Here is a 16607-nt window from a genome sequence, read left to right as displayed (position 1 = left end):
TCGACCTGGATAAGGGTGTCTGCTAAGAAATAAATAATAATAATATATGTTCAGTGTATCTTGGTATATGTCTATACCATAAACATATACAGTATAAGCAATTTAATAAACACATTCCGTATAAGACAGATCTTGTATCCAGTAGTTCCAGGTGTGCTGATGAATATTTAATCAAAGAGGAGGGGCACTGAGTCCTGCGCTAAATTTCTTGCAACAGGCATGTGGAGCCCCAGCAACGAAGTCTAACGACTGGAGTGTATTATGGGAGGGGCTTTGTGGGAAGGAACATATGAATAATTCATGAGAGGCGTGGCTGAAAAGACCTTAAATAACCAGGTGACATCAGCATCAACGGTACAGTCACACTTCTGTCTGAATTTTTTGAGTAGGTGCGTATTTCTTTGTACTGGCACACAAACTGACACGAAATGGCCTACAATAGAAACTCTGGTGCAAGAACCTTCAGCAGCCGTTCATACAGCTCTCCGGGCAACAAAATGAGTGTTTCCCGAGTAAACAGCGCCTACTTCCCAGGCAACAGGACTGGACCGTCTGGAATCAATGCTTCGTGGGCTACCCCAGTCTCCTCTGCTGGGATCCTGCTCTCCAACCCCCCCAACACCGAAATAGACCCCCGTTTCCACCAGATTAAAACCCAGGAGAAGGAGGAGATAAAAGGACTGAACAACAAATTTGCAGATTTCATTAACAAGGTAAATTAAGCAAAAAGCTTTATTTGTTTGTCTGTCAATCAATCTATCTAATCTATCCGTGTACATAGTAAACGCGGTGACCACACCATAAACCAACACACTTAAATATTTATACTATAAACGCTGCTACTATAGTTAACGTATTCATAGCCTTTTTAATATAATGTGCATGATATTAAGGGTCACATAAAACTGGTGTACTGTAATTGCTTTCAACATACAAGAGCTACTGAATGATGGCAACCTGTAACTCCCAACACAGGACCGATTCTAAACTACATTCGACTGCGTCTATGCAAAAAGCTTCAATAGCCGTAGAGCACTAACATCACAAAGAAAGTGTTCTATATGTTGTTCTTTCACTTCTAACCCACCCTTGTTAGCACTATTACTTCATTGGTACTGTGATGTTATCAAATACTTTTTTTGTATATGTAAAAGGTATTCAAATGCTATGTGTACACCTGCTCTACCTGTCATTCAGTCTGGGGTATTTTAGGACACCTATTGTAGTTGCACAATACTGCAACATTAGAGAGGGGTTTACTTGAAAACGCAAACACTGTTTGAACAGTTTTAGGGTTATGCGGATTGGCAGCGCACAGCTGGAACAATCAACCATCCATTGTGTTAAAGCACTTTGAGGAACATCAGCAGATTTGATTTTGCGTTTGCTCTCTGCATCACAATTATGTGGTGGTGACTCTGCCCATATTACCATTTGGCCTCAGAGGCCACAAATGTGGTCATGTCAGTCATACATTTTCTTCTTAAATTTAAGTAGACACAGATTTCTGCATTTTTTTGGTAGGAAGTATATTAATTTTAAACAGCTTCTTAGTTTCCCATTTGAGGATCTCACGGTAGAATCTGCAAGGTATGGGTTCTTGCAGCACCATCTTGTGGAGTGGGAGAGAAGTGCAGGCTTGTGTTATTTTAACGCCTTGTTCATCCTTGTTCTCACAGCAGGGACCCATAACTATTGAGTAAATGCTGGTCAATGATTAATCTATATCACATGTATTATACTTGGATTGTATTTCTTTTTATAAAATGTTGTTTTCTGTAATTTTGGTCTGAGGGATTACAATAATTAAATACATCTACCATAATACTGTCAATACAGCCCTCTGAGTTTACTATTGTCTTGACTATCATGACTGAAACTGAGAGATGCATGTATTCTAGTATTCTGTTAGCATAACAAAGTATAGTCATAAGACAGACAGTATGGTTACACAGAAGTCTGTGCTGTATACTGCATCTTTCACCCTGTGATAGATGTAGGGTAAATTGGTATACATGCCAGTCATATATGCAAAGATAACAAGGATGTGCCTAAAATGTGACTGTCTGATTAACAACAAACTAGGTCAAAGGGCTTGCAACAAACTAGGTCAAAGGGCTTGCAACAAACTAGGTCAAAGGGCTTGCAACAAACTAGGTCAAAGCGCTTGGTTCAAAAATTGTTATAAATTGCTCTGCTCCATCTCATCAAGAAACAGAAGAAAACAGAAATAACATTTTCATGAAATGCCTGGGTTTATGAAAAAAAGGGGGAAAAACCGTACTATGCCTACCACACATTAGAATCTGCATGGTTTGTGGTCTTGCAGAGCCATCTTGTGGACAAGGAGAGAAGTGTATGTCTGTCCCTTGGAAAGTTTACCATAGTAAAAGCATAGCAAGGTTAAAAAAACATAGGTAAGCATTTTAAAGCCCAGAGAAGTATGGTGACGCATATTTAAAAAAACATGGCCACCTATGGTTAACTGTGGTAAATGCATGGTATAACCATGGGGAAACTCATGGGAAAACAGCAAAATTACCAACTGTAACATTTACTGTTCTTAATTATTTACACTAGGAATATTTCATATTACTGTACGTCTTGTTTGTGTGAATGGTACAAGGGTGGCCCCTGTTTGCTGAAGGCGTCAGGGTCTGCCACATTTTATGGTTGTTATTTACAGTGCTGGTCTCTGCCCACCCAAACTAGGATTTCCTGATTCAAAGGGGCCCTAGTTTCCAGACAGGTTTCCCCTCCTCCTACTCGACAGGTTGGCCACAGTGATTATTATTGTGGGAGGTTTTATTTCAAAAACAGTTATTATGCTTTGAGCCCCAAACATATTTCAGAAGGTTATTACCTTAATAGGTGTTTTCCTATAAAACATTATCAGCATAAATATATAATTAGGAAAAAAGAACAACATTTTTGCTTCTAGAACTAAATACATACCAATGATCAACCTTGAACGCTACTGGAATTATTTGAGCCATGATGATGTAGCCAACTGTAATGTAGTTTACAAATAGCCCTAGTTTAGGAGACTTAAGATAGAATGAACAGAGCATAATATATATTGCAATTCTACATAAATAATCAAGTGTGTCATCTTATTTAAAACTTATGCCGTGTTTCCAGTATAAATAATGTTAAAGCCAGGTTGCCAAGCCAAGTCTGAAGTACAATGCTAGAAATGAAATTCCACCCCTCATTAATACCATACATTTAGAGAAGTAAAGTACAGCTGTCCGACGCATAATTGTACAGGGACACAAGCGGCTCTTCTAGGTACTCAATTAACATTCTTGTCTTGTGGTGCCCCTGCCCCTGTAAGAAATTGTTTATTGCCTAATCTGCCAGAACCATCAATAAATATATTTTCAAGTCAGTCGTGGGCCAAAAAAAGGCCTTGTTGACACGTATTCCGTTCAATTACTACATCAATTCACGACTACTAATTTGACATAGTTGAAGAGCTGAGATAAAAATAGTCGAATAGGTCGACTATTCTTTAAAAATGTATATTTATAAATTGTGTATTTGATAATGTCTGGTGCTCTCTTTGTGAACCTACTGTTTCTGCGCTTTATTATAAAACTGCTTGGAAGTTTTAAAAACGATGTATTAATGTTACATGTCAATGGATTGCAAACGCAACTGCACTTCCGTCCACCTGAAAATGCAGCCTTCACAATTACTTGACTATCATGTGACGTGTGATTAGTCGATTACCAGTGTTTGAGGTCGACTGTCATAGTTCTACTCCACTGGTTAACTATTCCATGCTACCCTTACTGTAATGAGGTTGTTATTGTCTGTCAGCTGGCTTTGTGACTAGTCCTTTCCAAATACCTCATCACCTTTCCAAATCACCTATACAAATGTCTGGTGACCAGGTAAAGAGAGTTGCTGAGTTGCTTTGTTTCCCTCAGGTGCGTCATCTGGAACAGCAGAACAAGGTTCTGGAGACCAGGCTGAAGATCATGCTAGAGAAGGGCGACTACAAGTCCAACATCGACCAAATCGTGGCCGCGTTTGGCAATAACCTGATGAGCCAGAGAGACAGGCTACGCAATGACAGGGACAAACTGGAGAAGGAGCTGGCTCGCACTCAGGCACTGGTGGAGGACAACAAAAACAAGTGGGTGCTCTCTGTGGGTCAGAGGCAATGGCTTGTTTAAATGCAGTAGGTTTTACAAACTTGAGTAAAGCAAACCTAGTAAAACATCAGGTCAAAACAGGTCATGGTAAACCACAGATATGTGGGGTAAAGCAATGTCAAAACCATGTTTCACTTTGGTAACTGGCATGGTGAACTCCCAAATGACCTTGCAAAGTCAGCCCTTGAAAATTTCCAGAAGAAGCTTTCCATGGATAACACAGATCTTTGTCAGCCTGTCCGGTTTTAACAGACACAACTCCAATCAATTAAAATATGTGTTGTTTATTAACCAAGGTTTTGTTTGTTGCACTAATAGTAATCATTGTAGTTTTACAATTGTTAGTCACTTGTTTAGAAAGATACTGGTACAAGTGTTTGCTTCTTCTTCTCTATAAGACTACAACAGACTTATTTCCCCTTTAAATGTACAGGTTTGAGGATGAAATCAACAGGCGCACTCAGTTAGAGAATGAGTTTGTGCTCAGCAAGAAGGTAAGGCGCTTTCTATCCTTGAAATAAGCAAAAACGTTATGGCAACGGTCACTGTATTGTATCCTATTGCATTAAATTCCATTACAGTACAGCCACCTGCTTGTATGGGAACACCACATGCACAAGGGCAATGAGTGTCTAGGAAATAAGGTGAATTCATGTCTGAAGACTGTCTTCAAAGGAACAAATTCAAAGACTGGGAACCACAAAGGGCTGTTTTTCCCATCAAGGCTCCTCCCTTCATGTGCCCCTACTAAGAGGATCTAAGTTAATAGGCAAGAGTCTTTTGGTTTGTTTCTATGTTCGGAGTGGTTTAGATGCCCCTTGGCTTTTTTGAACTTCACCTGATAGGCTATTCCACTACACCTGTTAGACTATTGCAGGATCCTGCATCCCTGTAATATAACTATCTCAAAATAGGAAACTGCAGCTGGAGGCCTCTTGATCATGACTCAATTTCTAGAAAACATTCGCTTGATGTTATTTTATCAGACTATTGAATCTGAATTGGAGCAGTTGTATTTTTGTATTGTTTCTTTTATCCTATCTCAAAATGATGTACAATTCCAACGATTGAAAATATATTGCCTGTGCCTTTTCAGGATGTAGATGAGGGCTACCTCCAGAAGGTGGATCTGGAGAATACAGTAGAGAGCCTGATGGACGAGCTGGACTTCCTGAAGCAGCTCTACGATGAGGTACGGAGTCGGACGATTTGTTGCCTGTTCAAATTCCTGGATTGTATTTCATGATATAGTGTTATAGGATTGTAGTTCATGATAGTGTTATAGGTTTGTAGTTCATGATATAGTGTTATAGGATTGTAGTTCATGATATACAGTCAGCACTCGCATCCGAGCCTATACAATTTTGACTTCAGTGAGGGTTAAACACGTGACGCATATCCAGAATTAAAACAGTAGTATTCAGTATTAAAAATTGCAGAATATAGTGCTCGATAAGGCCATAATGTCACAGTTCACATCCAAATGAAGATGCACAAAAACAACTAAAGATCACAGATAAAATAAATAAATAAATACATCACAGTATCTAGAGCTGTTTAATGATTAACTGTTACATTACCCTAGCTTGTCTCGTTCGTTTGTTTTGGCTGTATTTTCGTCAGGTGAAACTGGAGGAAGCGCTGTGTAACTGTACAATATAAGACAGACTGGTTTGGCATTAGAGAGATTTATTTATTTAATTTTAAAAGCGGGCTATGATGAATATTCATAAGAACATAAGAAAGTTTGCAAACAAGAGGAGGCCATTCAGCCCATCTTGCTCGTTTGGTTGTTAGTAACTTATTGATCCCAGAATCTCATCAAGCAGCTTCTTGAAGGATCCCAGGGTGTCAGCTTCAGCTTCAATCAGCTTCAGATTAATTGTAACACTGAACTGAAGAGATGGGTTTTGTATCAGAAAACTGGTGACGGAGTCGGGAATCGCATGTGAGGAGTAAGTAGGGTGACCAGATGTCCCGATATTAGGGGCTTTGTCCTGCCTCCCGATCGACGTACCGTCACATTAACCTGCAGTCATATGATGCGGGATGCGTCCGGGCGTGTGTATATGTATGCTTCAGCACGGTTTTACTGGTGTGTCCTGATGGCTGGTGTTGTTGATGAACCTGTCACTAAAAAGCAAAAAAAGAAGTACCGAATGGAGTGAGAAAAAAAAATTACACCAAGATTCAATCATATGACTGTGTTACAAAGGCATTTTGTAAATTGTGTAACAAAGAATGCGGCATCAGTCACGTGTTTGTGACGGGGTGTGGGTATTCACTGACACAGGAGACAGAAGTTGAAGTTGAGACACCGCACAGGTGCTCAGATTTATTTTGTATATTCTTTTTATTTCACTGATTTTTATTTTAGCCCGCAGAGGGCGCTGTTGTCCGTGGCCTGGCTACCAACTATGGTATCCAGGACCTCCGGAGTACCACGACAGGGTACACAATATAGTACAGGTGCATTTGCACGTGCTCAAAGAATAATGAAAACAAAAAGGCAAAAAGGAAAAGGGAAAATAAAACACAGTAATGAAAACTACAAAATAAAGGTGCTGCACTCTGCAGCTGTTTTTTCCCTGGTCGCCACTACCCCTACAACCCGGGTCTCCGTCCTACTCTTTGCTGTTCCTCAGCTATCTTTAGACACTATCAGGGACTGCCCAAGGATTCCCTGCTTTCTCTCTATTTCGTTAGGTTCTTCTCTTTTAAGTTTCTCGTTGTTCAGGTCTAAAGAGGCAGATCTGAGGAAACAACAAAGTATTAATTTATAGGTCCAGCAGTCATCCCCCCCCCAAGACCCGCCTCCCAGCCACTCAGAGAGAAGGAAAGCCCACACCCCCTCTTCCCCACCTCTCTGTGTCACTGCCATGACTGACAGGCGAATCCCACAGGGTTGCCGTCCTCCTCCTGCAGCACTATGCATACGTCAGACGGCCAGTCAAGGTCTCCCCTGTTACAGTGCTTATAAGAGTAAAGTCCATTAAGAGCAAGTAGTAAATACAATAAATGAATAAGAACAATTTCAAATTACAAAAAATGTGAATACGGTTACCCTTTAGTGCCACACAGTCCTGTGTAGTCAAGAGTTTTACAGAGGCTGTCTGAACAGAAGTGTGTCTTGAGGAGGCACCAGAAGATGGTCAGGGACTGAGCAACATGTGCAAAACTGCCAAACTGCTAAACCGAATACCCTTGTCTCAGACTTCTTCAGCAAGCCCAATGAAACGTTGGATATCCAAGTTGTTGCTACAGAGCTTACTCAAGTGTGTCACACAGTACTGCACCAACATTCCTATCGGTCTTGTGACTGTGAATTGGCCAAGTTATCCAAGAAGTACCAGACCGCTGGTGCCGGCAATTAGAGGGCATGCGATCTACAGTACATGGTATGTGCACGCTCTGTTTTTTATTTTATTCTATATATGAACTTATATTATAACACTAACATGCCCCCCCCCCCCCCAACTGAAAGTGTCCCAATTTTTCACTCTTGCTATCTGGTCACCCTACGGGTAAATGCATTAATTTGTTACATATATATTTTATAGGGATTGATTTTATTCTTAATACAAAGGCGGTAAAACGCGACTGACATGTATCTGCGTAACGGATAACTGTAGTGTTATAGGATTGTAGCTCATGATATAGTGTTATAGGATGGCAAACATCTGTGTATGAGGGAATAGCATCAACAGTGCAGGTGCCAGTTTTGGGTGGTCGCCATCTTAAGAATCTGTTGTATGCTGCCCTACTTTTAATGTTTGTCACAAAATCCAATTATATGCTTTTCTATTCATAACAAACCTTTATTTAGTGTACTATTTTCGTTAAAAAGAGGGACATTGAAAACAATAAAATATAGTACCAACTTGGACTAACCGTGAATTAACCACATTAGTGAGTCATTAATTAAAGCATGATATTTTAAATGTTTAATGTGTTAGTCCTCCTGTTTTGGTTTAGGAAATCCGTGAGCTGCAGTCTCAGATTAACAACACAGCGGTTACCGTGGAGATGGACAACAACCGCGGTCTTGATATGAAGCAAATTGTGGAGGAGGTGAAGGCGCAGTACAAGGGGATCGCAGTGCGAGGCAGAGAGGAAGTTGAGCAGTGGTACAAAAACAAGGTCTGCAATGTCACAGAGGTCCAGTGGAATAGTACAGAAGCGTGTAGCTGCCATGTAGAGCTAAATAAATAAATAAATAAATAATATAAATATATATACAGTCACCTCCAAAATTATTGGCACCCTTGATAAAGATGAACAAAAAAGACTATAAAATAAACAACACAGGTAATGAGCCATACTTTATGCTCAAATATATGGGAAAACCATATTCTTTTATTCTAATACAATTGCTCAGAGTTTTTTATTAACAAATAATACAATTTTTTCTCAAAAAGATAGGTGTCAGAATTATTTGCTCCCCTAAAGATTCTTATGAATAAAATCAAACAATTAAATCTGCATTAACATTCTACTTCTTTAAGTTCATCTCAGTCTTAAGGAACTGTATTGTGGCCTTCCATGGCTTCCTGTTTCACTGGGGTATAAAAATGAGGTAACACGCATATGAAATCCATTAATTATCCATCACCATGGGGAAAGGCAAAGAACTCACAAATGAAAAGAGACAAATGGTTGTTGACCTTCATAAATCAGGCAATGGGTACAAAACAATAGCTAAAAAACTAAATATACCACTTACCACTTTTAGGGCAATAAACTTGCCTGGTAGAGGACGCAAGTGTATCTTGCCCCCACGCACAGGTTGGTTCGGGAGGCAAAGGTAAATCCAAGGGCTACAGTTGTCCTGGGTTTGACAATTACAGATAATGTTTCTCTGTACTTGTTGATTATGCTTCGGATACCACACCTTGAAAAAGTGATGCAAGCTATTTCACTCAATGTTTTTCCTTCATTATGCAAGTTAAGGTTGTTATAATAGTAGAAAACACTAGTGGAGGTTTTGAGCAAATTGCTGATGCTCATAATGCATCAGTGTAGAAAAATGCAACATGTCTAAGACTTTCACAGCAGTGTGTGTAGGTGTATATATATATGAAAATGGAAATATTGTTACATATTATGTACTGATTTAATTATTTTTGCTCTACATGGTAGCTATACGCTTGGAGCGTTCTCACATACTATTCATCTCAAGTCTGTTTCACAGATTTTGGTCATTTGGTAAACTGGCAATTCCTCCATTGTCTCCAGGTGGATGACATGGCGGCCGAGGCTGAGAAGTACAACCAGGACTTGAAGGGAGTGAAGAACGAGATCACAGAAATGATTCGTCTCATCCAGAGACTCAACTCTGAGGCTGAGGGCTTGAAGAATCGAGTGAGTGTGAAAGAGTTGACTACACCCACACCATGATAATACTCCCAACACCACTTCAAAACCACCTGCCTGGAAAGAGAACTGGAAAGCACTTTACACTGAGCACCTTGTTAATAGTAACTGTCAGTCGCTGTCAAACAGTTTCAGTCATACACTAACGGTTACTGTAGTTTTTTCCATAAGTCTTTATGTGCTTTGCTTTAACAGACAGGCTGTATTGACCGTCCATTTATTTTGTTCCCACAAAGTAGTTTTAGCAGTCAGAACACAAGCCTACAGCAGTTTTTCTTTACCAAATGGGAGGGTGTTATACAGATTAAACAAACAATACCTTTCAGAGTTGACATTTTCACCATGGGCTTTTAAAGGGACAGTAACCAACCACCCTTTTTTAATATGTAAAAAATGCTTTTAAAACCAGAAGGAGCAGGACATCTTTAACAAGTTTGTCATTTTTAGACCCTTTAAGAGTGTTTAATGGGTTTTTAAAACAAAAGCATAAACTAAACCTCTTTAAAAACTAGACCTGGGACAAATATAGTTGTATTTGATATTTTTTTGTAAACACCAATTATTTCAAATAATTTAAATAGTTTTGCTCGAAATAAATCAATTTTGCTTTTAAATATTCAAATATTAATTGCACAAATTCAAATATTATTTGAAAATATTAATTTTTTTGCAGAAAACAAATACGATTTGAAAATATTTAAATATATGTACGTTTTTTGAAAAAAAATAAATATCTTCAGCTATTCCCAAATAGTTAATGAATAATCAAAAACTAAAACCTAATTATTACCCTAAATGTATAATTATGTACCAAGTCTTGCAATTACCACATGGTCGGTGAGGAGGATTTCTAACAAGGAAAATGCTAAACATGTTCAATTCAGTAACTTCAAAACAGGCCATTAAACCAGTGGTTAAAGATATTTCATTGTTTTCAGATATTTACCCACTGAAATAACATATTCAAATATTTCAATTGATCAAATTAAATCTAATTGAAATAGAGCAGTTTCCAAAAGATAATTGAGTGGTTAACAAGAACAAGGCTTAACCTGCTTAGAATGCAGGATAATAATTAGGCTGCTGTACTTTACAGTTACATATTTATGAAGAGTTCAAAGTATTTCAACTACTTTACTCATATTTAAATATTTTCAAATAATAATTGCATTCCACAAACCATATTTAAATATTTTCAAATAATAGTTACTTTCTGCAGTCTGTATTTAATTATTTTCAAATAATAGTTACTTTTCACTTTTATTTATAACTATATTTATCCCAGGTCTGTTAAAAACAGACACAAAACAGGTTTTATGAATACCAAATCTTATTTTGATTAATTCAAAACAGGCTTTCAATTTTACCTCACCTTCCCTGGACTATTTTTAGATGGTAATTAAACAAGAACGGTCATTTATTTCTAAACAACAAATTGAACGCTTCAGCCAGTTTACTTCCTCCCCATGGTGGCCTTAAACCTTGGAAACGTGTAAACCTTCTTAACAACCCTGTTTGTCTGTCTGCCAGCGAGCCAATCTTGAGATGGCCATTGGAGAGGCGGAGGAGCGGGGACATCTTGCAGTGTCAGACGCCAAGAACCGTGTGAGTGAGCTGGAGGCAGCCCTGAAGAGTGCCAAGCAAGCCATGGCCAAGCAGGTGCGCGAATACCAGGACCTCATGAACCTCAAGCTGGCATTGGACATTGAGATCGCCACCTACAGGAAGCTCCTGGAAGGGGAGGAGAGCAGGTACAAAAACATTTCACTGAGAAGTCATGAAGTTCATAATATGGCGAAGAAAGGGTAGCTAGGTGGTACATCGGGCTAATAAACTATTTCATTGGTGACAAAAAATATCCAGGTTTTAAGTCTTGTTTTCAGTTAATAATAAACTATAAATATGTTGCTCACAATTCAATTTTTACATAGCTCTACAGAACTACTTACCCATTTGTGATGAAACTTAGTATGGAATTATTTTATTGAGGATCTATATGGGCATTAATTTTGATATGCTGTTGTCCATGCTGTGGTAATCCACTGTGTACAGTCTATTACTGACAAACCTTCTTTGTTATGGATTTAGACTGGGAACCCACCAGCAAGGAGGGCTCCACCAGGACTCTCAACTCAGTGCCATTGACCAGCTAGGTGGGTACATTCATAATTGTGCTTAATTATTTGTCTTCATGTGAGGAACTGTTTCAAACTTGCCCCATGCTTTACCTGCATCATTTCCTGGTAGCCACAATCACGAGAGAGCCACATACCCTTGTGATTCATAGGAGACACAGCAGTTACTTGTTGCTTGCAATGGCTTCTGGGAGATAAGGCAGTACCAAGAAGACAGTATGAATGCCATTGGCTCAAAATATAAAAATATATAATAAAGACCACCAAAATAGCGTCCCTGTCTATGAAAGTCATGATTACATTTTTTTTCAGCCTCATATTGACCTGGTGTTACTGTGCTAAAATCTTTTGGTCCTCCATTTATTTAATGTGTGGTCCAGTGGTTAAAGAAAAGGGCTTGTAACCTGGAGGTCCCCGGTTCAACTCATTGTGTGACCCTGAGCAAGTCACTTAACCTCCTTGTGCTCCGTCTTTCGGGTGAGACGTAATTGTAAGTGACTCTGCAGCTGATGCATAGTTCACACACCCTAGTTTCTGTAAGTCGCCTTGGATAAAGGTGTCTGCTAAATAAACAAATAATAATAATAATAATAATTCAAGATATGAAATATGTACATATTGCAATTTGAAGTAAACAATACTAGCAAAAATAAGAGACAATAAAATCGATTTAAAGCCTTGGCAAGTACTCCTTTTAACACTATTAAAAAACATCTCAGTGAAAATCTAGTGAACTTTTAGCTTACTGGCGGAACAAATTGCCTTCACCTTAATCAAGTCTGTAAAAGTTGTAATGCGTGAGATTGTAAGAATACTAAAATGTGACTTCACCGTTTTATATACAGCATTCATCCCTGTATTAATTTTAGTTAAAGAGCTACTGTACAAAAACATGCATTGAACAACAACACTGTCATGTCAGTAATGCACAGTAAAAGCTCGATTTTGGATATGTAGACATATTTTGTAATTAATAAAAACAATGCTAATAATACTGCACAATTGATCCCAATTATTTAATGCTTCATCTCTTAAAATAAACTGAACAGCTTGCATTATAGCTCAAAACTAGTGGCAAGCAACATTATAAGCACAGATTAATGCAGTTAATCAACAAAGTCCACTTATAAAGCAGTTACACTACGTGATTTACATTTACTACAGTATCATTTTAACATTACAGACTTGTCTGTTGAATAAGATTGTGTATTGTGAATACTACTTATATATTTTGCTGTGTGGTAATCATTGTGTGTGATTTCAGGCTTCTGAAAGGAAACCCTGCTAAACATATCTTGTTTAATTTTTCGCTCAGATTTCTAAACCCCCTGTGTGCCCTGCTTACGTAGATGGCCTGGTGCAGTCCAGAAGCCTGGATCTCTCCAGAGCAGCACCCCCCAAGAAAACTGTGCTCATCAAAACCATAGAGACCAGAAATGGTCAGGTAATCTCGGAGTCCTCCCACTTCTCTGAGGACTGAGGATCCCGACGTGGGTTCACCCACGCGGTCCCTGAGTCAGCGTACTGTGACAAGCAGCATTTATCTTTGAATTGTACAAGCGGGCTGCTTCTTAGGTGGTGGTTGTTTTTTTTTTTTTTTTTAATTCATTCTTTTTAAGACTAGCGTATTACTTTCATATTCATGGCAGCTATAGTCATATTTTACTTGAGCTTAGTTGGCCAGTCCATACATAACTTGTGCTGTTGATTTTCGAATTTCATTATTAAAAAAAATGCTATTCAGTTGGACTTATACCCCTGTATAACACTCTTGTATAATGCTCTCTATAGACTAATAATGCAAAAATATGATCGAGACTGTAGAAATGTGGTAAACTTGAATAAATAAGTCGATGTCATGCTCTGCCTCGTCTGTGTACTATTGTCTGTGTTGTCTGCCTTGCTCTGTAAATGTACCAGAAAAATTGGGTACTAGATGTCTTTGATTCCACTTGATTTGGGAAGTAATGACCATGAGTGTTTTAACATTAATTTATTTAAAATGATAACTGAAATAGTGCATCCTGATTTTTAGATACAGCCAACGACAGACAATGGAAAGGCAATAGGCATTTCAAAATCTATATATTTTACAAGACATCTTGTAAGATTTATCTTTGAAAGAGAAGAATTGTATAATTCTGAACCCACAGCATTCATTGTATATTTTGTAAGGGTTAAATAAAAACCTATGTCCATGTGTTTTTGGACTTGGATGCAAAAAATAATTAATCCAAGGTACAAGCTTGAAATACCTTTGACAAAACAGATGAAAACCCTGTAAGGAGAAGCCACAGCTGTATATATTTTAGAGCATTTTACAGTATAAACCACTTCTTTTTAGGATAACAACATCCAAATGGTTTATGCAATCCCTGTTCATTCCTTGCTGCAGTTAAATAGTTCAATAAAAAAAAAAAAGTTTTGTGAACTGTAAACTTGTGCTTTCAAAAAACAAAGCATTCCTTAAAAGTTTTGAGAATAGGACCAAACAGTACCGTAACAAAGATTTAAATGGGGCAAAGATTTGCCTTCTAAAAAGCAAAAAGACTAAATCAATACTGTTGTTTATATGAAATAACGGCTGACAACATTAAGTTAGAGTAGGTCTGAGTGTATAAATATCTGGTTTCTGACCCATCAAGAACACATAAACTAAAGTAATTTACAACAGAATAAAGAATGTGGTGGGGTGCCCCGCCCCTGTGTGTGTTTTATGTTGTGTGTGGTGTGTTAATGTTGGTGTATATGTATTGGTGCACGGGATATAATGGGGCTATGTAGCACAAGTGATTTAAATAGTTCTGTTTAGGCACTGGGATTGCACAATCACTTCACGTGCAGATAAAGTATGTAATAGTATGTGAGCAAAAGGAGTGCACAAATTAGTTCACGTGCTGGGATTCAAGTGAAGGATTAATTAGTAATTGAATCCCAGCACAGCTGTATAGATTGTCAGTTTTCACGCACACAGGGTTGGGTACAGTGAGGAGGTACGGGAAAAAGAGAGGAGAAAATAATTAAAATTGAATGGTATAAACAATTGCTACGCGTGCTGGAGGACCAGCACGACACTTGTTTGTTTCGTCCACTGTTTGTTAGTGTCTGTTCGTTTGGCCATTGTGCCATTTTGTTTGTTCAGTGTTTGTGTTTTGTTAAATCTTTTTATTTATTAAAACACCCAAGCCCGCGCATTCACATTTCACTCGCAGTGCTGTGTGTGTTTCTTCCGGGTCTGATCTCACCGCTCAGGCCAGCTTGCCACACTTCAAAATGCTCAATTAGAATTTTTTTTTTTTTTTTATAAATTTAGTCTTTGTCAATCATTTTTTATTATTTTCTCCCAATTTAGAATGACCAATTATTTTTTAAGCTCAGCTCACCGCTACCACCCCTGCGCTGACTCAGGAGGGCGAAGACGAACACACACTGTCCTCTGAAGCGTGTACCGTCAGCCGACCACTTTTTTTCACACTGCGGACTCACCATGCAGCCACCCAAGAGCTACAGCGTTGGAGGACAACGCAGCTCTCGGGCAGCTTACAGGCAAGCCCGCACGTGCCCGGCCAGACTACAGGGGTCGCTGGTGCGCGGTGAGCTGAGGACACCCTGGCCGACCTAACCCTCCCTCCCCCTGGGCGATGCTCGGCCAATTGTGCGCTGCCTCCTGGGAGCTCCCATCCACGGTCAGCTGTGGAATAGCCTGGACTTGAACTCGCGACGTCCAGACTATAGAGCGCATCCTGCACTCCACGCGGAGCGCCTTTACCGGATGCGCCACTCAGGAGTCCCTTCAATTAGAATTCTAAGGTAAAACTATAATAAACTTAAACCAAGGCAAGGAGACACACATTTGGGTAGACCTTTCATCTGTGTTATAGTTTAAACTAAATTAGTCCTACAAGAAGTACTTCCAGTAATTTATAATGCAGATATAATCTATTAAAGAGGTGCAATTATCAACCAATTTCCTATTTTGTTTGAAACAAATACTAACCCACAGTTTACTAGACTCTAAGTCTAAATTCAAGTACAAACAAACATATGAGCATTGTAGTTTACAGTTCAATTTAAAATAGCTGTTCATTAAGTTTGCATCAAACAAATATTTGCTTTTTCAATTCATTCAAAGTTTGATTTTCTTAAAATAGCATCTGTGTGGTCTAATGAACCTCTGACTATTGCTTAGCCTACCCCTTTAAGAGTTCATATTTGATAGTAAGCTCATTTGCATACTGACAGCCAAGTACCATATACAGCACAAGGCTTGATATCCAGTTGTGGCTAGTCAATGAGAAGGAGTGCTAGTGAGCAGTCCAGTACACACTCATACCACTGTCATAATAGGTCATGCTCAAACTCTCTGACTTGCTAATTTGTGAGTATTTGTGAAGAACTGTAGTAGCGTGCATTCTTCACTGTTGAAATAATACATACAGCAGACTCTTGCAAGTAAAATAAAAGTCCCCTTTTAACTGTAGGTATTGTGTCTTCTTTGTAATTCCGAGCAACCCCCTTGGTCTACAGCTGGGATGAATAAAATGTTAACTAAGGAACCTAAAATCAAATTCTCAGTTCAGCTTCAGATTTTGAATGTAAAGACACATGTCAAACACCACTGACCTGGAATATTGTGGCCCCAAAATTAGACACAATACCTTTTGAAGCTAGTTTAAAATGTACATGCTTTTATTTGCCATTTTTTGAAAAGAAAGTTAAATACTGAATCGAAGAATACCCCATATTTGTAGTGCTTGTCCCTTTTAGCATTAATTACCGATTTTGTGTATTATAACATCAGATTTATAGTATGAAAATCACATCAGTTCTGTCCCTAATTGTGTAATTCATTTTAGTCACAAATGCCTCATAGTGGAACTGCCAAAGAAGGTGGATTTGAGTCAGTTGTCAAAAGGGCAGTGTGTGGCAAAGTAAT

General features: G+C 38.6%; 1 protein-coding gene across 1 annotated transcript; it reads left to right on the top strand.

The window, feature by feature from the left end:
• The first annotated feature begins 343 nt into the window (after positions 1-343).
• On the top strand, positions 344-13530 carry LOC117426983 (keratin, type II cytoskeletal 8-like). The gene is made up of 9 exons (XM_034045273.3): positions 344-713; positions 3936-4144; positions 4597-4657; positions 5260-5355; positions 8139-8303; positions 9399-9524; positions 11067-11287; positions 11625-11689; positions 12987-13530. The coding sequence occupies exons 1-9, from the start codon at positions 429-431 to the stop codon at positions 12992-12994; spliced, it is 1236 nt and encodes a 411-aa protein (XP_033901164.1). The 5' UTR covers positions 344-428; the 3' UTR covers positions 12995-13530.
• The last annotated feature ends 3077 nt before the right edge of the window (positions 13531-16607 follow it).

This window comes from Acipenser ruthenus, chromosome 11, assembly GCF_902713425.1.
Source record: "Acipenser ruthenus chromosome 11, fAciRut3.2 maternal haplotype, whole genome shotgun sequence".
NCBI lineage: Eukaryota > Metazoa > Chordata > Actinopteri > Acipenseriformes > Acipenseridae > Acipenser > Acipenser ruthenus.
This window is presented reverse-complemented; position numbering and strand designations above follow the sequence as displayed.

Bases quoted from the DNA above. Each gene is read 5' to 3' on its own strand.
- LOC117426983 (XM_034045273.3), top strand. From the start codon at position 429: ATGGCCTACAATAGAAACTCTGGTGCAAGAACCTTCAGCAGCCGTTCA. The intron at 714-3,935 runs GTAAATTAAGCA...TGTTTCCCTCAG, and splicing joins TTGCAGATTTCATTAACAAG to GTGCGTCATCTGGAACAGCA. The intron at 4,658-5,259 runs GTAAGGCGCTTT...GTGCCTTTTCAG, and splicing joins AGTTTGTGCTCAGCAAGAAG to GATGTAGATGAGGGCTACCT.